At 45.1% G+C, this 23,533-nt stretch overlaps 1 protein-coding gene and 1 pseudogene across 3 annotated transcripts in view; one reads left to right on the top strand and one right to left on the bottom strand.

Annotated features, from left to right (window-relative positions):
* NEK11 (NIMA related kinase 11) overlaps positions 1–23,533 on the top strand; it is a 215,089-nt gene that overhangs the window by 170,102 nt on the left and 21,454 nt on the right. For 2 of the 3 annotated variants that reach the window (XM_053669392.1, XM_053669391.1), the window contains one exon: positions 8,018–8,114. In XM_053669392.1, coding sequence (XP_053525367.1) covers positions 8,018–8,114 — 97 coding nt within the window. Of the gene's footprint in view, positions 1–8,017; positions 8,115–11,877; positions 12,851–23,533 lie in introns of those variants that run through there. The other variant, XM_053669393.1, reaches the window with a different exon arrangement.
* LOC128628004 (60S ribosomal protein L17-like) lies at positions 2,064–6,314 on the bottom strand (annotated as a pseudogene).

Raw genomic sequence — 23,533 nt, 5'->3', positions numbered from 1 at the left:
TTTTGTTTTATTTTATTTTATTTTTACCGATAGGTGCTATTCTTAGAAGCTTCTGGTATGTTCAAAAGGAAATGAGCATTTCCAAACTTGGGAACTCCTGTTTTTAATTTTCCATATAAATAGTCAAATATTTGTTGTATGAAATAACATGTAGTAAAAATAGAAAGTTTATTGATTTCATATCTCCTGATGTTTATTATCTCCTCATGGGTAGCAAATTCGCTTTTCTGAGCTAACCCACTTTCCTTTCCCAGCGAGTTTAACTTTGTTGGGGGCAGCGCACTGGGGCATGTGCCATGTGGCCGAGGGAGGCCGTGTCATAAAGTCGCCTTGGTCTTTTTCCAACAACAAAGCACCTTTACGGAGATCATCGCATTTAAGCTTTACTAGAGCCCCAAAAGTCTGACTATTTTGTGAGCAGGTTCAGAAGGTGAGTCATAAAAGTTTTGTAACTTACCAAACATCAAAGACTCAAACCGCAGCCCTTGAAGGCAGCTCACCCCCTCCTCCTGATGTGCCCGGCTCCCTTCCCACCGGAAGCTTCTGGAGCAGCATTTCCCCCTTTCCTCCTCTGCGCTTTCTTCTGCAGCCCCTCAGGTGGTCTGGCTTGGACACCGCCGCCACTGCGGGGCTGACAGTGACCTCCTTAGGTGGCGGCTTCTGCCCTGTGCCTATAGACACAGCTCTCTGAAAGAGATGGGCTCGTTGGGGCGGGGTAGGAGGGATTACATTTTTTTCATTTTCATGATTGCTTTTATCAAATAGTCGACTTGTTAAAGGCACCAAGACAACCACCTCCACGTCTCCACGCCCTCCAATTCCAGCGCCCATGGGTCAGGGCTTGGGCTCTTCAGGGGGCAGCCTCTGACACGGAGTTTGGTGGGCAGGACATTTATTCCGGGCTGCCCTCAGGATTGACCCTGGTGGACAGGACAGGAGGGGAGCAGGGAGAGGCGGAGGGCAGAGTTGAGCAGTGATGCAGGCCTGACAAGACTCTCCCCAACCCGCGGGGAGCTCTGGACTCACAGGGATTTGTAATGCAGACCCAGACAACCAGGCTTTCTATCTCCATCGTGACATGTCATCAAATGCGGGCAACGCAGGAAGGGCATGGAATCGGGCAAGGCAGCTTTCTGTAGCTGAGGCGGTTTCTGATGGGGCCACCACTGGCGGCTGCATGTCTCCAGCACTCCCAGCAGCTGGGCGACAAGACCTTCTTGTAAGGGGGGTGTGGGCCATGTGTCTCCATCCCTGGGGTGATGGGGTATGGCAGAGATCAACCTACTTTGCAAATTCTTAGGCAATTTTACTGACATCCTGAGGTCCACTGTCATCACGGGGGAAGCTCAAAGGAAGAATCTTCACAAAATGTAGGTCAGCTAAGCCTCTCAGCAGAGTGGGACACCTTTCACAATACCCTGCTGGTTCATGGCCCCTTTTATAATAAGCCACGGGGCCGTCACCTGAACAGGTGGAGAAATGAGATAACAGACATAATGTGCCCAGATTTCAACCCTTGGAAGAGACACTTTCTCTGATGATCTCATAATTTTTCAAAACCAACACATGAAAGTTTTTACCTAGAAGTCGTACTTCTTGGAAGAGCACTCATTTGGGAGTCAGGGGACCATAGTTTTAGTCCTGACTCTGGCCCTCTCGTTACAGCTCTGTGGCCTGGGGCAAGTCGTACAGCCTCGCCTGGCCTCCCTTTCCCCATCCATAGGATGAGGTAGTTTGGCTTAAAGGTTTGTGGTCACCTCCAGCTCAGTCACGATGATGCTCCATCATGTAGGTCAGGTTTGGGAAACCACAGACCACAGGCCAAACCAGCTCACTGACATAAATAAAATGTTGCTGGAACACAGTCACACTCATTCATCGATCGCCTGTGGCTGTTTTCCTGCTACAACAGCAGAGCTGAGTGGTTGCAACAGAGAGTGTTTGGCCTGCAAAGCCTGAAATATTTATCACTTGGCCCTTTACAGAAAAAGTTGACGAACCTTTGGGCCAATCTTTGGTCATGTGCTATTCTTTTTTTTATTTTTTTTTACTTTGATTAGTATTTATTTTATGCTGAATTTACTCCTGGGCCATAAGCTTTGTTTCCTCAGTTTCTCCTGGGACATCTTTTCCTTCTGTGCAACCTCCTCCCTGGTTTAGGAACAGTCTGCTCTTTTCCGTGGGATCGTCTCAGTGTGGCAGGGAGAGCCCCTGTACGGGTTCACCCTCCCACGAGCTCTGTAAGTTCTGCACTGCATCTTGGGGGCTCGGTTCACCAGGATGTGCTCGACGACCAGAGAATCTATATCTAAATCCTAAGTTCAGCAGTACTCTCTGCGTTTTTAAACATGCGCAGCAAAACTCAGCACTCTTTTTGGGCCACAGACCCTGTGTCCAGCCCCACTGTTTGGCCTGGGCACACCTACCAACTCCACCATTGTATCGACAGAACGGGACACACTGCTTCTGTAAAGTGACATCCTTCAGACACTTGGTGGCTTTTCGAGTATGCATACCCTTGATAGCCTGGGAAGTTTTACGGGTGTTCTTAAAGTGAGCACGAAGATTTGAACCTCTTGATTTGCATGATTTTGTGGGGTTTTCTGGGTCAAGTGAATAGCAAATCATCTTTAGAGGTCACTTCTGGTCATTTTTGGGAAAAGGAAGTCATGTGCTATTCTAAAGGCTAGTAAAATATGGGTTATGAGAATATGCCTTTGCAATAATTCGGGCAAAGAGGGCTGTCTCCAAATCACAGTTGTTTCCTGAATCTTCCTCAGGCGGTTGTGGGAAAGAAGAGGGTTAAAAGCAGACCAGGAGCGGCTCGTTCTGTCTGTGCTGCGCACCAAGGGCAGCGTCTGCAAGGATCCCTGAGTAAGCAGTGTCCCAGGTGCTTAAGTGGGATCTCGTCTGCCAAAACATCCATCCCTGCAGTCCCTGCATCAGCTCTTTATTACCCACGTGGTAGGCTGCTTACTTAGCAGGGAGGGCACATGCAGGTTTCTGTTTTAAGATCAAGGTCGTTTGTCCAGCAACTGAAATGAATAAAGGGAAATTTGGGAAGAAATGGGAGGAGAACCTCTCTCTGGGGTGAAACGTCAGAACTGTCAAATTGTCACGCCTTCAGGGAAAACAGCTTTGCCGGTAGGAGACCACAGAAGGAGGGGTCCCTACAGCCTCGCTGTTGCAGGCCGCGCTCGGTGTTCCTCAGAAGCACCACTTCCAGTGGCTTAATGTCTTTTCCTGTCATTTGGTTTTCATCTCATTGTCAAAACAGCCCCGTGGGGTGGTATTAAGCATTATAAACCCCATCATCCTGTAATTCAGAGGTGGGAAAAGAGAGTTCAGGATGGTTTTGCCTGATGTTCTATACTGCCTGTAGCATTTCCTGTCGATCCCTACTTGGCCTAGGACAGGAAGGTGGGGTGAACAGTTGCAGGAGGAGATGAAGGAGAAAGCAGAGCAGCAGGGAGCAGACCGTGACCGTGACTGTGACCAGGGAATGAGGGTTGAGTGGAGTTGGTTTAAAAGGAAACTCAACAGAAACACCAAATGTCAGCACCTGTTTGCAGTTCCATTTTTGTAGTGCAAAGGTCCTACTGTGCAGGGCATGATGGGGAGGGGCAAGGGAAGCAAGTGCTCACAATCTTCCCTGTTGCGTTTCCTGGCACCACCTTCCTTTCTAAATGTCTGGATGCTCAGTTTTGATGCTGAGCCGTGGTTTCAGCTGTGAGCACAGTGGCATTCTCTGCTCAGGCACCATGACCATGGTCAGTCCCCGGATTACAATGGGTCAGAGTCCCCTTCTTAGAAACTCACAACCCAAAAAGTGGGTTTATACAAGGAGCCAGGTCATGGCTGCCACTCGATCCCCCTGCTCTCCTCTGGCTTGAGGCTGCAGTCAGGGAAGACCTGCTGAGGCCCAGCCTCACGGCCCTTTTCATGGAGGTGCCTGGGAGTCAAGTATCTTCAGGATTTACCACAGGCAGAGCAGAGTGATCAGAGTTTTCTATAAAATCGACCACTTGCATGTGCAAATGTCCGCTTTTTAAAAATCATCACAGGCAGAAGCTGTGTTTGATGGCTGGTTGCTGGACATTCTTCACTCTTAGAAACCAAAAGGACGAAAGTGCTGTCTCAGCTATGCTTCGTGTCAGGATCCAGTGTTCTTCAGAAACATTACGGGGTGAAGCAAAAGTGAAGGTCCATCCAAATTAGATCAGAGAGGCCCTGGCTGGTGTGCCTCAGTGGACTGAGTGCCGGCCTGCGAACCAAAGGGTCGCCAGTGCAATTCCCAGTCAGGGCACATGCCTGGGTTGTGGGCCAGGTTCCCCAGTAGGGGGCACGTGAGAGGCAACCACACACCGATGTTTCTCTCTCTCTTTCTCCCTCCCTTCCCCTCTCTCTAAAAAGAAATAAGTAAAATCTTTAAAAAAGTAAAGTTAGATCAGAAAGGAACAGACTTACTCTTTGGAGGGGGTGGGCCCCCAACCTCTAGCTAGAAGATCCTTGGGAGAGGAGAAGGCATCCAGTTCTCATAAGAAATGTGTGAAACCAAAGATGCATGAAATGTGGCGTGCGTCTCTCACACATGCTGTTTCCAGGTGCATGCAAGGGCTGTTGAAATTAATAAACAGAAATTAATTTGTAAAAATTATCACGGGGATTGAGGATTTAACTACTTTTTAAAACTTCTAACGAAGCCTAGATCAGGAACCAGAGCTTCATGGGCCTATAACCAGTGTCATCCCGAGTCCTTGCACTTGGGGTGTCATGAAATTTCCGATAATTTTATCTTTGAATTTTTGTTTTATGAGTGAAGTCTGATGGAACACGTGCCAGGGGCTCGAAGCTTCGCTCGCATGCTGTGTCCAGCCGCCTCCCTGAGAAGGGTCCTCCCCCACCACCCCCACTGCCACCCCCCATTCCCCGTGGGGGCCTGGGCACAGCTGGGGAAGGTCGGGGTTGGGTGGGGCCCTTGGGCCCGTGAGGGTTTTCACTTTTCCTCAGGAGTTATCCATCCCAGTTCCTGAGGTAGAATGACATTAAATGCCCAAGGAAAAACACCGTGACAGGTCCAGAGAGAGGTGTAGAAGAAAGAAATGAGCTTTTCTCTTGCTTTTTGAATAAGGGGCCCTGCACTGTCATGTAGCTCTGGGCCCCACAACGTATGTAGCTGGCCTGTCTAGAGTCTTGTTACTCAGCATTGGTACCGTCTGTGAGCTCATCAGTACTCCAGGATCGCAGGTCCTACCCACAGCTACTGCATCAGAATCTGCATTTTAAAAGGCTCCCTGGCTGCCCAGTTCAGGATGGCAGCATAGGGACAGCGCCCTGGGTGACCTGGGTGGTCTGTAGCCCATTAGGGTCTGAAAAGCAATGGTCTAGAACACACTCCGGGCTTCAGTGACCTCCTAGTGAAGTCTATGGCTCTAACCCTATGGTTTTATCCTGGTTGCTGCTTGTGTTGTCCTGTTCTTTGACATAAATCAATGGCTATCCCTGCTGGGAGGGGTGAATGGAGAGGGAAAGGGCTGACCTTGAGAAGCCAAAAAGCAATTGCTCTGCACACCAAGCTCTGTCAACCCTGTTACTTGAAATTCCCTTTGCCCTGTTCTCACTCTTGGGCTCAAGGTTTAGCATCTTTCCCAGCATTGCCGAGAGCCTCACTAGGGGAACAGCGGCTGGATGAAAGTTGCTCTGACCTCACTGTAACTGTGTGGCTCAGTTGGTTGGGCATCGCCCTGCAAGCCAAAAGGCTGTCAGTTGGATTCTTTGTCAGGGCACACACCTCGTTTGTGGGTCCAATCCCTGACTGGGGGGCATGTGAGAGGCAACTGATCAATGTCTCTCTCGCACGTCAACATTTCTATGCCTCTCTCTAAAAAATAAATAAATAAAACCCTTATAAAAAGAAGAAGAAAATTGCTTTGACCTTTGTTTGCATAAGCCTTCAGGACCTGCCAGTGCCCTTTGGGAGAGACGAAAAAGCAGCACCTTCCTTTCATTCTCTGCGAACTGGTCTTTGAGCTTGTACTTTACTTGGCATGGCGTGGCTGGTTATCGTTTAACAACTCTTCAGGCTCCAAGAAAGAGGATTATAAAAAGCACCTGAAATGAACACGAAATGGACCCCAAGCCTTCCCTTCACCCCTACTCACAAAGCCTTCCCTGGAGAGAAGTGGCTGTCCTGTGCAGAGCGTTGCAAATGGGGAGGTGATGAAGCTGCTGTCCTCTCAGTGTGTGGGAGGGATGATCTCTAGGAGTGAAAGACATCAGTCATGGGCACTGCTGCCTTAACGTGCCGGCATAGTCGGTGAGTGCCAGGTTTAACTAATTGTCATGCGCGCTCTGCAAAGTGGACACCTGTTGATCCGGTGATGCTGCATCCAAGAACCTAGGCTGAGGAATGATCAGTGTTTCTGACAAAGAGCTGAGAGGGGGAATGTTCATCTCAGTGATGTCTGTGGAAGCAAGAAGTTCAAAGTGGGATGCATGCCCTCAAGAGGGCACACAAAACAAGGTCGTATGTAAAAAATATTGGAATTTGCACTTAATTTACTAAATTTTTAAAATCTAAGAAATATAACTATAAATTTACAAATTTATATTTAAATGTATAAACATAATTATATTTATATTTGTAATTTGCTTATAAGTTTATAAATTAAAACAAATTTTAAAAAGCGAACAGCACGTAAAGCGGTCCCTTGGTTAGAGAGCCCAGGGGAGTGCACCGGGAACTTAACACAGCAGGGAATTAGGCAGAACAGGTTCCTGGGCTCATGGAGCTTACAGTCTGGTGGGAGAAAGAGGAACGTCAATAGTAACTGCATCATTACAGGGTGAGCAGTACTGTTACTGGTGCTATGCAAGTCCAAGGGGAGACCAAGTACTCCAGCCTTGGGGAGTCAGGAGGACTCCCTGAAGGAACTTACATCCAGTAATTGTATTGTTTTGCATTGCAGTGGACTTTACTGTATTTTATTCATGGCATTGGATAGATAGCTAGCTTTACTAGTATGTGAAGTGGGGTTTGGCTCTCAGACTTTCTTGTGTGGTCGCTAAATCAGATGGGCACTTACTATATGAGATCTGTTGAGAAAAGAGTGGGGATTTCACAATTTTGGTCCCTTCTCTGACAGCATTTACATGGACGTAATTTATAAACGAATCTTAGGGTATTCGAAGTTTTTCCTAATTGGGGTGGAAGGCACCTTGTGGGAGATCTAGGGAGCACCCAGGAGGACACTGTCCAGCTCCGGGAGGGCCGCTGACAAACGCCACTCTGATTACTCTGGGCCCTGGCTCGGGGGCCGGCTTGCGCTTCTCAGTGGAAAGGAGTGTTGTTTCCTTGGGTGGGCTCTTTCCCCCTTCAGTTCCATCATGTTTTGTAAGAGCCTCCAGGGCATCTCTGTAAAAGCTGTGGCTCGCTCAGCACATTTCATAAGACTCCAGCTTTCAGTGACAACTCTTTACCTTCTGACCCCAACTTTGGCCTTCTGCCCCATCCTGCTGAAATTCAAGGCTGCAGGTGACCTCCTGGTCAGCATCTTGCTTTCCACTGCAAAAAACCTAATTCTCAGGGTGGGATAAGGTAAAGAGAAAACTAAGTTTATAGCAAAAATTCCCCAGTCAGGCATCAGAAGCAAATGTCCACACCTGCTAAAACAAACTGGCCACAGGCTCCCCCACAGCGACCACTTTTCTGCACGCGCCTTCCTCCCTGGGCTTTCTAGCATGAAAAGCCGGTCTTCTCAACAACCACATTCTGTTTAAATAATCCTTTTGAGAGTAGCTTGGTCCTGGAATTCCTCATGCATATTAAAAGTGTAAATAATCCTGTCATTTGGAATAAATCTCCTTACTGTGCATGGCATAATCAAATTCCTCTTTAATTAATGTGGCATTACCTTGTGGCAAAGGTGGGTTAGCGTCTGTTCTGATTGCCCTTGAGTGTTGCCTTGAAGATACTGGGGTGCTGATGAAGTCAATAAGGCTGCTCATTGATTTTCAGACTCAAGGACAGTCACCGGTGCAGTTCCAGACACGTCCCCGGGACCAACAATTTTCAACAGCGCCATGGCCAGGATCAAGATGCAACGCATGAGGGAGTAAGTAGCATGTTGCCCGACCCCTAGCAGTACTAGGACATGTTGACAAAGAGTGTGATCCCAACCATGTGATGCCTTTCTAGCAGCTGTGTCTTCCCGGGTGCAACAGGGAATAGACTTTCACAAGCTCAGTTAAAAGGCCTGAACCTGCATTGAAGGAACCTGCTATAGTTTGACTGTATCCTCCCAAAATTCATATGTTGAAATCCTAACCCCCAAAGGTGATGGTATGGTAAGTGAGGCCCCTGGGAGGTGCTTAAACCAGGAGGTGGAGCCTCATGCACAGTGTTGGAGCCTGGTGAAAGGGACACCCAGAGGTCCCTAGCCCCTTCTGCCATGGGAGGTCGAAGGGGAAGGCAGCAACTATGAACCAGGAGAAGGACCTCTGCGAGAAGGTGACCGTGCTGGCACCTTCACATTGGACTTCCCAGCCTCCAGAAGTGTGAGTTATAAATTTCTGTTGTTTATAAGCTACCCAGTCTGTGGTATATTTCATATCAGCCCCAACAGACTAACACAGCACCTGTTACAGACTTCTTGGCAAAGATGAGACGCCCAGGCTCCTAGTCTAACTGCTCCTGTACAGCTCAGGTCTCTGGATCAAGGGTTGGCAAATCCTCTCTGTAAACGGCCAGACTGTAAATATTTTTGGCTCTATGGACCATATGGTTTCGTCACTATTACTCAACTCCGCTGTTGTTGCACAAGAGCAGCCATGGACAACATGTGCATAAGTGAACGTGGCTGTGCTTCGATAAAACGCTTTTTCAGACTGAAATTTGAACTTCATATAGCTTTCAGGTGTCACGGATATTATTCTCCTTTGGAGTTTTTCCCTACCACTTAAAAATACTGTGTGATGTGGGGAGGCTTGACTTTGGGTGGTGAACCCACAATGCAATGCACAGATGGCGTCTTTTAGAACTGTACCCTTGAAACCTGTGTGTTATTAACCAGTGTCACCCCAATAAATTTAATACAATTTTAAAATTCAATAAATAAATAATATTTAAAAAATTCTTTGCTTGCAAGACAGACAAAAACAGGTGGCGTGCCAGATTTGGCCTGTGGGCTGTGTTGTCTGCGGATGTCTCCTACATATGTTCTAACTCCGAAACTTCTCTCCACAACCTACTCCCTGTGTTGGGGCTGCTTGACTAATTAGGGAAGTTTGACAAAAATTGTCTTTTAATTGATTTGCATTTATATTATTCTAATAACATAGTGCTTAATCATCTAATGTCCAAAAGAAAAGGAGAAAATAGTATGGAAAATGATTTCCAAACCTAAAGCTAGTAATGTTAGTGAGATGCTTATTGTTTTCAAGTCCGGCCTGTACCTGAGTGGTCACACTGTAACATGGCTACCATGGCAACCAGAGGTTTCCAGGAACTGGAAATGGGGGAGTTTGGACCAAACTTTCCCACCTCCACCTGCTTCCACTTCTCCTTGCTGAAAGATTGCGGAGAAGGCTTTGCTAATGTCCCAGTCAATGATCTTCAAAGAAAAGCAACTCACTTATTTCACCCTTAAAATTTAATAATATGTTGTCAGATTTTTTAATCTAAGGCTTCATATTCTTTGCAAAGTATACAATATCCCATTTTATAGCATATTATGAAAAGCTTTAAATAATTTAAATAAAAGTAGTTTTGCCAAAACAAATGGCCACCATGCATTTAGGAATTTTTATTCCTGGTAGGACGTTTTCTTCCTTATTGTTTGACTGAATTTGACCGAGCATTACCTGGCTCGTGTTTTTATGTGGATCGATACAATTTGGGATGCTCTACCATGGACAGTATCGCTCCTTTGGCAGAATAACCTGCCACGCCCTTATATTCCATGTCGCGAAGCTCTGTGCCACTCCAGAAGAGACACAGGAAACTGTGGCTGCAGGCTGTGTGTCTTTTCAGGATGTTGTATTTCCTCAGTTTCTAAGACTTAAAACATAGCCAGAGGGAAGGAAGGTTGCTATTCATTTACTGCACAGTGATATACTGTGTGCTCACCTTGGGGGCAATAACTGATGACATAAAAGAACAACGAATGACATTTGTCCGCAGGGAGACAGCAAAGAGAAGTACCAAGCTTCAAAGTGAAAAGCTAAACAACAGAGTGGCTCTGTAATATGAGATGATAGTTAAGAAAAGTCCCCAGATGGGATCACGGTCATGTGCCAAATGGAGCAGATCGTATGAACTTGTTGGTCAGAAAGGGGAAGTCAAGGAGGCCTCTGAGAGAAGTGGGAACTTGTCCTTGGCCTTCACAGAGAGGAGGACTGGGAGAGGTAAAGAGAATGGAGGGGAAGCTGGAGGCCAGCAGATTCGGAGTCTGAGTCTTAGCTCCAATAAATGTCTTTCAGACCTTAGTTAGTCAAGTGACTTTTCTTGGGTTCAGTTTCCTTCACCTACAGAATGGTCATGACATTACTGCCACAGCTGGGTCCCCAGGAGGCAGACTCGGATATGGGGAGGCCTGTGCAGGAGGCCGTGAGCCAGTGTTCTTGAGGCCAACACCGGGGGAAGGAGGAAGGGAGTGGACTGGGCACAGGGACACCTCAGGCTGTGCCTCTGTCTTGTGACGCCCTCAGTGGGCTCTACAGGCTGCTCTGAAGCGGGGGTGGCCTGCAGAACTCCGCTGAGTTGGAGAGACAGGGTCGGGCCTGTCCAACCTCAGCTCAATCAAGCGGTGGATGTGGGCCGCCCTGGGGTGGGACCGTGACTGAGCAAAGCATCTGCAGCCAAAGCCATCCCCAAAGGGGCTGGTAGCTGACGGTAGTCCACCAATGGTACGCCCAGCTGGCCTGCTGTGATGAGTAAGCGACACATGCATGTGCAAAAGAAACACACAAAAGGCATTTGTCATGAAAAATCACGTGAATTTGGTGCTTGTCGCTGAGGGGTAAGGAAGACAGCTTTTCATTCAGGTGTTTCAGGAGTGCTGATCACATCAAGTTAATTTAAAATTTTTTATTTTGAAAAATATTAAGCCTATAGAAAAGTTGTAAGAATAATACAATGAACACCTATGTATGCTTCACCTAAATTCACCCATTAACATTTTTGCCATATTTGTATAATCTCTCTACATCTATCTATACTACATACATTTATAAATTATCATTATTATTATGTTATTTGAAAATAAATTTAATTATCATAGTTTTTCACTCCTATTCAAAAGGAGTGAAAAACTATTTCAAATGGATATATACTATTTAATATACAAATCTATATACAGATGTCACCGGTTGTCCCAATAAGGCCCTTTATAAGAACTGGGTTTTTTTCTAATACAAACCAGCCACATTGCATTTAGTTATGTCTCTTTGGTGTTATTTATTCTGGAATAGCTCCTAAATTATTCATTGTCTTTTCTGATACTGACATGTTTGAAGAGTACAGGCCAGTTTTGTAGAATGTCTCTTAATCTGGCTTTGTCTGGTACTTACTCAGGATTAGATACAAATTGTACATTTACTAATGGTATCCTATATAAGTGATTCTGTGTCCTCCTGAATTTTCAAACACTTAATTTGGAGAAGTTGCAGACATACAAAAGTGGTCAAAAGAGTATAATTAATCCCAGTGGACTCACCAACCAGCTCAACAGTTCTCAACCCCTGGTAAACCTCGGTTTATCTCTACTCCCATCCATTCTCCCAGGTCACTTCTAAGGGAGTCCCATTCGTCATGTCTCTTCATCCACTCATCTCTCAGTAATACGTGAATTTTAACCTGCTCTTTGACATCTCCCCTAGGATCTCCACGAGGCATTTTTAAGATGTTCAAAACCGAACCCTTGACTTCTCTACCAAAACTGCTCCCTCCACAGCCATCTTTGCTGGAAAAAAGGCGGGATCTAGGAAAGGACACGCCTTTCAGCTCAGTCACTGCCGCCCCTGTGGCTTCATCTTCTCACGTGAGAAACTGAAACCCTGTAAGGAAGTTGGGGAGCAATGCCTGTGATGGTACCACCACGATTCTTTTAAGTTCTCTCTGCTGGGAGACCCTGGGGCAGACCCAAGTACTGTGGTCAGGAGGAAGGTGTGGAGTGTGGGACAGCAGCTGCTGGAATTTATATCCCTGCTTATATTTATGAGCATGTGTCCTTGGAAAAGTTACCCAGCCTCCTTGTGCCCGAGCTTTCTTATCTGTAAAGTGGGGCTAATAATGACTCCGGCCTCATGGGGTTGTTATGAGGGTTAGTTGAAATCATGAGTGTATGAAATGTACTTAGGGTAGTTCATGACACATAGTAAGTGCTCAGTAAATGTTAACAGGTTATAATAGACTCTCAATACACATGTGGTTGCTTCTTCTGAAAAAACCTCCAAGCCACGAATCTGAAGGTGTTGGCATGTTAAGTGATGTGTTACACCTGCAAGTATCTGTGGTGAAGAAGCTGTGTATGAAAACATTTATTTAGCCTTTTTTTTTACTATGCAAGAAGAAGTGCCAGTTCTCTTGAAAATTTTCATAAAGTTGTTGAATATAAAAGCCAACCATTTACCACCCTTCAGCACTTGGCTTCCTGTCAAGGCCACTTCTTACTCCCGCTGGGAAACCACTCTATAGATGAAACTCCCCGCTGGCCACAGGAAGCCTGGCTCTCAGCAGGCATTAGGTGGTGCCACTCAGAGTCATTGGAATGTCAGCAGAAGCACAAGAAATCAGCATTGATTTCCTCTCTGGCTGAGTAATGTCCATGTACATTTGAAGAGAAGTTTCTGTGCATTGATGGAGAGGTGGGTGGGTGGATGGATGGATGGGTGGATGGGTGGAAGGAGGATGGAGGATGGTGGACGAATGGGCCTTTGTGGCATTATGAGCCTCCTGAAGACTCTATCCTCAGGGCATAGTTTTCTGTTGTAAAGAACTTTCTTTACCATCTTGAGCCAAAGTTGATTTCAGGCTTGCATTGGAGGTCAAAGAGGTGAACCTATGGAATGGCAGGTGGTTAGCTTTCAGCTCTAAGGAGAGTGACACCCCATTACCAAGGGACTAGTCCTTTAGTGTACATAAGCCAACACAATATATTGTGCCATGGAGGGTTTGTTCAATCTGAATAAATAAATCTCTGCTTTTTATGTATCAGGTGATCCCTCTAGTGTTCTTGGTGTTGCTGCTTAAAGTGTGGTCCATGGACCAATAGCATTGATATCACCTGGAAGACTATGAGAAATCAGATTCTCTGGTCTCACCTCTCCTGAATCAGAATCTGTACTTTAACAAACTTTCTGAAGATTCATGCACATATCATTGCTTAATAAGCTCAGTCTCAAGAGGACTTCCAACCTGGGAGAAGTTTGTTACCAGAGTATGAGTTCAGGTCAATCTTTTTTTTAAGTAATTAAATTTATTGAGGTAACATTGGTTAAAAACATTTGGATAATTCTCAATAAAAGCCAGAGGACTTCTGGTGAAGGTGGCGGTATAGGTAAACATGGTTCACCTCTTCACACAACCACATCAAAATTACAAATAAACTATAGAACAACTATCATTTGGAACCATCATTCAGAAGTCCTACAACTAGAGAATTAAAGAAGAAACCACACTGAGACTGGTAGGAAGGGCAGAGACGCAGAACCCACATAGGGCAGATAAAAATCAGGAGGGATATCTCAGGAGCAAGGGGTCCCACTCACATACCAGGCCCCCCCTTAGCCCAGGGTTCCAGTGACAGAAAGATAAGTCTCCACAACTTCTGACTGTAAAAACCAGCAGGAATTGAGACTGTGGAAGACAGAAACTGCTGGATTCCCAGGAAGTTTCCCCTAAAGGGCCTGTGCACAGACTTACTTCAGCTCACTCCCTCTGAGCTCCTGCACTGAGGCAGCAGATTGAAAGACATCAGAGACCTATGGGGAGGACCCGAATTGTCTGGCATCAGGGCGAGAGTAGGGGGACAGCTTTCTCCCAGACAGATGCACTGGCAGAGGCCATTGTTCCTTTTCTGAACCTCCCCCTAAACAGAACCAGAAGACAGGAGCCATCTCTGAAACTCCATCAACTTGATAAATACTGTTTGCCCCACTCTGGTGACTCCCTGGGGCTCCGCCTCACCAACCTTCAGGCCCACCAACTCCTTCCAGTGGATTTTCCATATGAATGGCGTGTCTTCCCATGCTTCAGATTTTCCTAAATTTTCTCAAACAAACAGAATCTGGCTTTAGCAAACCCCATACCCCTAGCTAAGTTGCCTCAGGCCCAGCACTAGCAACAGCTGGCTTTGGTTCACAGCTTGGCCTCTCCTGGGCACCTCCAAGCCCAGCACAAGTAGCAGCTATTTGTATATTTGTAGCTTATTCCGTATGACCCCAGATAGAGCACAGGATATAGCTGACATATAGTTGAGCCAACAACAATCAAGGCTCAGCTATAAAGAGGAGTGTATACACAGCCCACTGTGTGGGTGCACTTTGAGTACCCATATTGGGTTGTAGGGGAGGCTGTGCCACTGGATCTCACAAGACACCTACTAAGTTAATCCACTCTATGAAGCCTGGGAGATGTAGTAGCTCTACCTAATACATAAATACAAACACAGGGAGGCTGCAAAAATAATGAGACAAAAAAAAATATGGCCCAAATAAAGGAATAGATAAAATCTCCGGGAAAACAGCTAAACAAAATGGAGATAAGCTGTCTATCAGATGCAAAGTTCAAAACGCTGGTTGTAAGGATGCTCAAGGAACTTAGTGAGGACCTCAACAGCATAAAAAAGATCCAGTTAGAAATGAAGGATACACTAATTGAAATAATGGACAATTTACAGGGAAACAGCAATTGAGTGATGAAGCTGAGATCAAATCAATGATTTGGAACATAAAGAAGCAAAAACCAAGAAGAAAAAGAATCCAAGAAAGCATGGATAGTGTAAGCAGTCTCTGGCACAACTTTAAGCAGTCAAACATTCCCATCATAGGGGTGCCAGAAGGAGAAGAGAAGAGAGTAAGAAATTGGAAATCTATTTTAAAAAATAATGAAAAAACTTTTCTAATTTGGTGAAGAAAATAGACATACAATCCAGGAAGCACAGAGAGTTCCTAACAAGATGGATGCAAAGGGGCTCATCCCAAGAAACATAATTAAAATGTCAAAGGTTAAAAATAGAGAATCTTAAAAGCAGCAAGAGAAAAGCAGTTAGTTACCTACAGGGGAGTTCCCATAAGACTGTCAGCTGATTTCTCAAAAGAAACTTTGCAGCTAGAAGAGATTGGCAAGAAATATTCAAAGTCATGAAAAGGAGGGATCTACAGCCAAGATTGCTGTACCCAGCAAAGCTATGATTTAGCATCAAAAAGCAAATAAAGAACTTCCCAGACAAGAAAGAGCTAAAGTGCCCAAAGAATTTATACACATGATCCATGAACATGGACAATGGTATGGGGATTGCCTAAGAAAGTGGGCATCAGCTGGGTGAAAGGGGACAAGGGGATAATGTGAGGCAACTGCAATGGCATTAACAATAAAATATAATTTTAAAAAATCAAATATTATATAAAATATGTTTTAAGGACTTAATTTTTTAAAAATATTTTCTTTATTTATTTTTCAAGAGAGGGGAAGGGAAGGAGAAAGAGAGGGAGAGAAACATCAATGTGTGGTTGCCTCCCATGTGTCCCCTGTGGGGAACTGGCCTGCAACCCAGGCATGTGCCCTGACTGGGAATCGAACCGCGATACTCTGGTTCGCAGGCCCGCGCTCAATCCACTGAGCTACACCAGCCAGGGCCTAGGACTTAATTTTTGGAATTCTTTTTATTCTTTGTATTAAGGAAGGTATAATTTATATCTAGTAAAACTTCCTTTTTATTATATAGTTGTATGAATTTTGACAAATGTATCACTTTTATGTAGTAAAATTCACTCTTCTAGTATATGGTTCTATCAATTTTGATAAATGCATAGTGTCATATAACCATCACCACAATCAATATTATAGAACAGTTCTCTCATCTCCAGAAATTCCCTTGCACTCCCCCTTTGTGGTCCATCTCTCCTGTCATACTCTGCCCCTGGTAATACATTGATCTCTCTTCTGTCCCTATAGTGTTGCCTTTTCCAGAATATCATATAAGTGGACTCATTACTCAGCATCATAGGCCCCAATTATAACTGAATAGTAGTTGTAGAAATGGATCTAGATCTATGAGTAGTCATGTGTTAGACTCTTGTAGTTCTGGTCTCCTTTATTCTCCACACTAGGAGATTTGTCACAAGGAGGGCCAGGTTTTGGGTTAAAGTGCCAGGCACCTCACAGGCAGTTGTTCCTAAGGTTTCTGGACCCACAAAACTTGCTATTAGAGCAACTCACTACCAAGGACATTCTGAGGCTGAACTTCCAATTTCCCTTTCAGGGACTCGTCAGGTTTTTGCCAGTGGCCCATAGTCATTACTGCCTGGGAACAAGGGGATGGGGGTGGCTTCCACTGTTTGCTCAATGGGACAGATTCTAGGGAAGGGATCCACCTTACTAAGCCTTGAAAGTGGGAAGCTGTGGAGAAGGCCTGAGGGTCTGGGGGAACCTCTGAGCCCACTTCTCCAGTTTGAAGTTGATGCCCTGAACAGCATCTGGGTCCTAAGAAATGCTTTTAATGATGAGAGATGGGATCTTTCTATAGTGACCACAACTCTGAGTCACCTCTGCATTGTTGATTCACGCAGGAGGCACAGAAAAAAATAAAAATATTTGACGGCATAGATGTGTGATTTCCCTTTGGGAGCTACAATTACATATAGCTCAGGCTCCTTAAAGTTGTCCACAGTTCACTGATGCTCTGGTCATTTTTTAGGCCTCCACCCACTTGGATCATTTTAAATAATTTCTATTACTATATCTTTAATTTAACTAATCTTTTCTTGTATAATGTCTAATCCACTGTTAATCCCATCCAGTATATGATGGGGAACCCAATAAAAACTGGAATATACCTTTGGGGGGGGCAGGCCCCTTGTAGTACACTCGTCCCCCACTAGGTGATTATTCTGGGAACCCATCTGTATCAGTGGACCAGCTGGTGTTGTTAGAGGCTGTGTTTGGCTTCAGATAATTTTTCTGAAGACTCTTTCAATGTGTTTGCCCATTTCAGGATGGGTGATTTACAAACACATCTGCCCACACTATGCAGTGTTCAGCAATTTTTGGCCAAAAATGGCATGACTCCCATACCCCAGGCTCCCTGTTCACCTGATCTTGACCTGAGTGCTTTTTCGTTTGTTTCCCTGGATGAAAAAAGTCCTCAAAGGGAAACTTTTTGCCATTGTGGAGGAGGTGAAACAAAAAATGTCAGAAGCACTAAAAGATATCAACGAGTTCAAAAACTGTTTTGAGCAGTGGAAAATAATGTCTCAGTAGGGGTAGTGCAGCAAATGGAGAGCACTTTGAAGGTGAATAAACTTACATATTAAAGTTTAAATATGTAAGAAAAAGTACACAAATTTTTATAAATAAAGTCTGTTTTGGGGGGAATCCCCCTTGTATTTTTCATCTCAGATACTATAGTTTTCATCTCTAGACATTTTATTTGAGTCTTTCTTATATCTCCCACGTCTCTGCTTAACATGTTTGATATTTCCTGTAGCTATTTGAACAAGTAGAATACAGTTACAATACTTTTAATGTCCTATCTGTGCCATTTCTGGGTTGGTTTCAGTTTATTTTTCTCCTTATTACAGGCCATACATTTCTACTTCTTGGTGTGCCTGGTAACCTTTGATCGAATGTCAAGCATTATGAATTTTACCTTCTTGGGGGCTGGATATTTTTGCATGGCAATAAATAGTCTTGAGCTTTGTTTTAGGATTCAGTTAAGCTACTTGAGAACAGTTTGATACTTTAGGGTCTTACTTTTAGCTTTGCTTTGTGGGATCAGGGCAGCAATTAAACTACATCTGATAACTGTCCACTATTACGACAAAACCCTTCTGTGTATTCTACCCCGTGGCCAGTGAACTATCAGCTTTAATAATAATTGTCAGTTGCAGGTGTGAGGAGGCACTGTTTCTGGCCCTATGTGAGCTTCTCGGACTGTTTTCTCTAACCCTTTCACATGGGTTTCCTTCCCTCAGTAATTTCCTCACATGTATGCACTGACCTATACTTAAATGAACCATGAGTATGTGCATGGGTATACAGAGGTGGATTTGTTTCAAAATTTCAAAAGCTGCTTTTGTTATATTACATTTGTTTCTTAATTATGTAAAGTATTTCCCTGGGCCCAAATCTATAAAAAGACATTTCAAAGAGGACCAACTTCTATCCTGATTCTTTACCCTATTCTCTCCCTTCCCCAATAAGGAATTCTTTTTTTTTTTTTTTGTAAAATTTCATGGCTCATCCTTTCATTTTTAAATATATTCAAATAAAAATATGTATTCAAATAAGTGCATCTTCTCTCTCACTTCTTAAGAAATTGGTAGCATAGTATACAAACTTTTGTCAGCTTCACTTAGCAGTGTATCCTAAAGATTATGTCCTGGTAATATACAGCAATATGCTTCCTTTCTTTTTCTTTAGAGCTTCCAAGTTCTTCTTTGTGTAGATGTACCATTGCTTTATTCAACCTATTCCCCAGATGGACATGGGGGCTTTTCTAGTTGTTAGCTATTATGAATAGTGCTATGATGAATAACATCCAGCTCTTTTGTGTTATTGCCAGTTTATCTTGGAAATAGATTTCTAGTTGTGGGATTGCTTGATTGAAGGATAAATGTATATATAAATGCATGTAAGTGTTTCCAAATGCATTCTGCATTCCCATAAGCAATATATGGGTTCCTTTTCTCCAGTTTCCCCATAGAGCGTATATGAAACTTTTGGATTTTATGTTTTATACTGTCTCTATCTATCTACCTACCTTCCTGCCTTCCTACCTACCTATCTGTCTGAATGCCTGTCTGTCTCTATAAATGTAGTCTCACACTGCGGGGTCTATTTTACTTGCTTTTGGTATATATATTTTTTAATGTAGGAAACTGTATTTTCTCAGCAAACACACCTGAGGGTCAAGCACACAAAATGTACCGAGGCCTGGACTTGCCGTGGGAGGGAAGAAGTCAGCCTTGGCTTCAAATTCAGAGGAGGTTTCCAACCCAGGTTACCAGAAACATTGCTTGTTGGAAGTCCAATGACATTGCTTGCACAGCTTAATAAAAGTGCTACTTTTTTTTTTTTGCATTTAGCCAGTGAGTTTTGTGTGAATTATCTGAATGAGGTGAAGGGACCTGCGGTGCTTTAAACATCTCACATGTAGGGAAGTCACCTTCTCTGGGCTGCTCACCTGGTGTCACCAGTTAGGTGACTGGTGTCTAGACACCAGACACCAGCGTGGTGACGTGCAGCACCGTGCCCAGCGGGTGCTGCCACTCCTATAGGCCATAACATACAGTCTTTACTGAGGAAGACGAGGGTCAGGGCCATTGTCACGGAGCTGCCCAGTGCCCTGGTGGGCTTAGTGGGCTGCACTCAGCACTTACCTGTGCGAGTGTGCCCGACAGTGCCTCAGAGGGCTGGACACCGGTTTGTGTACTTGTGTGTCATGAGACCCATTGTGGCCAGATGGCACTAGGTCTGTGTCAGCTGCTGTGGCCACAGAGACTTCCTTGAGTGCTGCAGGGCCATAGAGAGTTTGCTGGCAGTTTCATTGCTGACCTCTCACGTCAGCTGTTTGGAAAGGTCTGGCCAAGGTCAGAGCACAGACAGGAGTCAACTATGTAGAGGCTGTCGAAGGCACAAGGAGGTTCTCTAAGTAACAAGGAGGTCAAATGTAGTGTTTGGTTCAGTCTCAGAGAGATGGCTCACGAATTCCTGAATTTTTTTCCACTTTCTATCACAGGAAGACCTTGACCGAGGAAGGTCAAACTGAAGACGAGAAGCCCACAACCTTTATTGTACTTCTCATTAACCTGGTATATAGCTCATGGTATAGTAGCAGTCACTTGTAAAAATGGCGGTGGGCCATTAAGCACTTGCTAAAAATGTTTCCAAGATGGAGTAGCATGAGGTTTGTAGGGGTTCCAGCTCAGGTTCTGAACCGAATGAAATCCGTAGCAATGTTGCCAGGAGGGAAGCTTGCTTTCCACACGCACCTCGTCTTTACTGGGCAGTGCACTAACCCGACACCCCCATTGCATGCTGCGCCCCTGCGTACTCCATTTTATATGTAAACAGGTGCATTTCAGGAGGTCGAGAAACTTCCCCAGTGCTACACAGCTGGTAAGTGGCAAGGCTGTTTCAATTCCAAGTCTGGTTAATTCTAAAACCAGTGCCGGTAGCCATGGCCACGGTGGAACGCTGACAGTGGGGGCCGAACGGCACAAAAGCCCAGGTCCAGTCTGGAGCTCTAGAAGAGACTTGTCATCACCACAAGCTTTCCACATGCCTGGCATCATGCTCTGGAAGCTGCTTGTGCCCATGTCATAGTCAAAAGTACATGCCGACCCACTTTCAAGCTGTGGCTGGTGTGGCTCAGTTGGTAGGGCATTGTCCCATAAACCAAAGGGTTGCAGGTTCAATTCCTGGTTAGGGCACATGCCTGGGTTGAGGGTTCAATCCCCACTTGGGGCATGGGCAAGAGGCAACCAATGATTGTTTCTTGCACGTCATAGTTGTTTCCCTCTCCCTCCCTTCCTCTCTCTCTAAAATCAATAAGCATGTCTTCCAGTGAGGATTACCAAAAAAAGCACACGCCAACCATGTTAGAGGTGAAGAGTCTGTGATACAGAAAGGCTAACTATACAGAGCCCCCAAGACCAGGGCCAGCATTCAGGCCCGGTCTGCCGCTGTCAGATGTCACGCCCTTCTGCACGCTCCTCCGGCTTGGGCGTTTGGTGTCCGAACTGCAACAGCATCTCTCTCTCTGAGGCCAGGCTTCTCCTTTGTCAGATGTATGTATTTAATACAAATAACTTGCTCTTTTAGGACTCCAGGTGCTTTATGAATAAAGCTCATCCTGTCTCACTGATTGAAATAACCCTTCAATGGAGAAATAGATGAAGTGATGGTTCTTTTCTCCTCCACTTTCTAAATCTCATTGAAAAGGTGTTAGTTATGCCTCCAACATTCCCCGTTTTTTAAATAAAAGGTCAGTGTCAGGCAGCACTTCTGAAGGAGCTGCTGATTGAAACCAGAATTTCAATTTCAAAACAACAAAGGCTCGTATGTAAGAAAGGCCCAGTGACCAGCAAATGAGGGCTTTTCGCCCAAAAGGCAGTGGTTCTAACTTTACTTGTAATATTTCAGAGGTCCTTTAAAGAGCCAGATAGATTTTTACTCGGCTGCCTCAAGTTCTACAATCAATTAGTCATGCTTTTCTTGTGAGTCTGTTAGGTGTGAGGCAGTAAGTGTCATGAGGCATAAAAGAAGGGAGACACCTCGCAGCCTAGTGAGGGAGATGGGCGCCTGAAGTGTGAGTCACAAGATGGGAGTGGATGCCAAGTGCCACCTGAGTGGAGCCAATACCCGGAAGTTCGGGGGAGGAGCCTGTCCCTCCAAAGGGATGGGCAGGTGCATGTGCTGCTCAGATGATGCCTTCTTCGTCACATAGACCCGCCGTCTCGGTTTTCCTGGCCCAGGAATGATGTAACCCCTTTCTGTGAGGGTGAGCCTCAGCCTCCTGACTTTACTCACATGTCAGCCAGCAGCTCCACCCTTCCAGGCCTAGGGAACTTTGCCTCAAGTCCTAGGTCCATGTCCTGTTGTAGTTGACAGCCCTTCCTAAGACATCTGCAAACGCCTGGGTATTGGGATGTCTCATCCTCTGTCTTGTCTCCATTCTGCACCATGTTGGTCTAGACTGAAAATCTAACCTCTTTATCCATTGTCCCTAATACTTCTACTCACCCAAATCATCTGTGAGTGCATTAGACATTTTTTTTTAACATTTGGAAGCTGGTGATAAAGGCTTCATGTCACAAAGACTTAACGACTTTAAATTAATCATTATGCATCCCTATTTTTTAAAAAATGCTCATTAGCCACCAGTTGCAGGTAGACTCACTGCAAAGCAGGTTCTGAGATGATTTTCCTACAGAGAGTTTCCTGCCAAGTGGGCGGGTGATCCATAGTGCTGGGATGGGGGGAGAAGTTGGGCTGTGGTATCATCATCCCAGCAAGGACCCCACACACACACTGCACAGGGTGCACTGAAGCTGGGACGGTCCTGCAGAGTTGTCCCAAGTGGACTTGTGGAGCTGACCTTCAGAGCCCTGTGTCCCCAGACACTGGCTGCCCAATCGCAGGAAGTGGAGTAAGCCATGGAGAGAGGGCCATTCCCCAAGAGGACTGCCAGCTGAGGGCCATGTGCCTGGGGAATGAGACCTCAGCCCTGAAGGGGGGATCTTGGGGTGCAGCCCAAAGTCCACTGCACCCCCCGGGGTCTTCTTCCCCAGAACCATCCCAGTTCTCTGGCACCTCTTGCTCTCTCTTTCTTAGGAACGAAATGAAATATTGCCGTGCTGGGCATCTTAGCCATTCTCCCTCTTCTCGGGCTCCTGCTCACATCTGTGCCCTCAAGATCTCACCTTTCCAAAAACCTCTTCTCTTGAGTTTTTCTGAACACTCTGTGTGTGTGCAGTAGCTGAGGTTTAACACATTTATGCCCTGATTTAATTTGTTCCACTTAAGGGGCAGCGGAGGTATCAGGTAAATTGCTGTAATGAACAGAAGGCGGATTTAAGAATCTGAACTATTGGGTCCGCAACTGGCTCTTCTTACTCTCTGGTCTTAGACAAGTCCCTTTGCCTCTCCAAGTCTAGTGTGTTCACCTGGAAAATGGAGGAGTAAATAAGCATAAATATTAAATAGTGCTCTATTCGGTACTAAGTGGGGACTCAATAAATGCCAGATGCCTCCCTTCTCGTATCTCTGTGGTTACCCTTTCAATCGCCATCCTTCAGCCCCTGACTTGATGAGCTGATGTCCCAGTGACCCTGAAAAATGCTGCTTCTGTTAGTTGTTTTTCTACACAAATTTGAAATCCTGCTTTTAAGCAAATGGCCCAAGAGAGGCCTAAGAGGCCTCTTTAGCTATTGTCAACTGCAAAACAGATGTCCAAGATTGGGGAGTTGGGGGGTTGCATGGGGCACAAGTTCAAGGACTTCTTGGGCAGTGTGTATGTCCATACTGCCAAGGTTTCTTTAGTATTCCTAGTGTCTCCTGTTTATTCTTCCTTGTTCTTTTTTTAAAAAAAATTTAGACCCATAAACAAAATGTTATGTCTTTGATTTCCTTTAAAACCATGCCTGACTTGTAGTAAAACTGTACTTTTCCCAGCTGGGAGCAATAGGCATTATTTTGAAATAATTAAGCATATTTATGATAAAATTATAATAATGGACACAGCTATTTCTCTATTATTTTGAAATATCTACAATTTGTTTGATGCTGAGAATACCACTAGGTACTGCGGGT

Source organism: Artibeus jamaicensis, unplaced genomic scaffold, assembly GCF_021234435.1.
Source record: "Artibeus jamaicensis isolate MK-2021 breed Jamaican fruit bat unplaced genomic scaffold, CSHL_Jam_final contig_519, whole genome shotgun sequence".
Lineage (NCBI taxonomy): Eukaryota > Metazoa > Chordata > Mammalia > Chiroptera > Phyllostomidae > Artibeus > Artibeus jamaicensis.
This window is presented reverse-complemented; position numbering and strand designations above follow the sequence as displayed.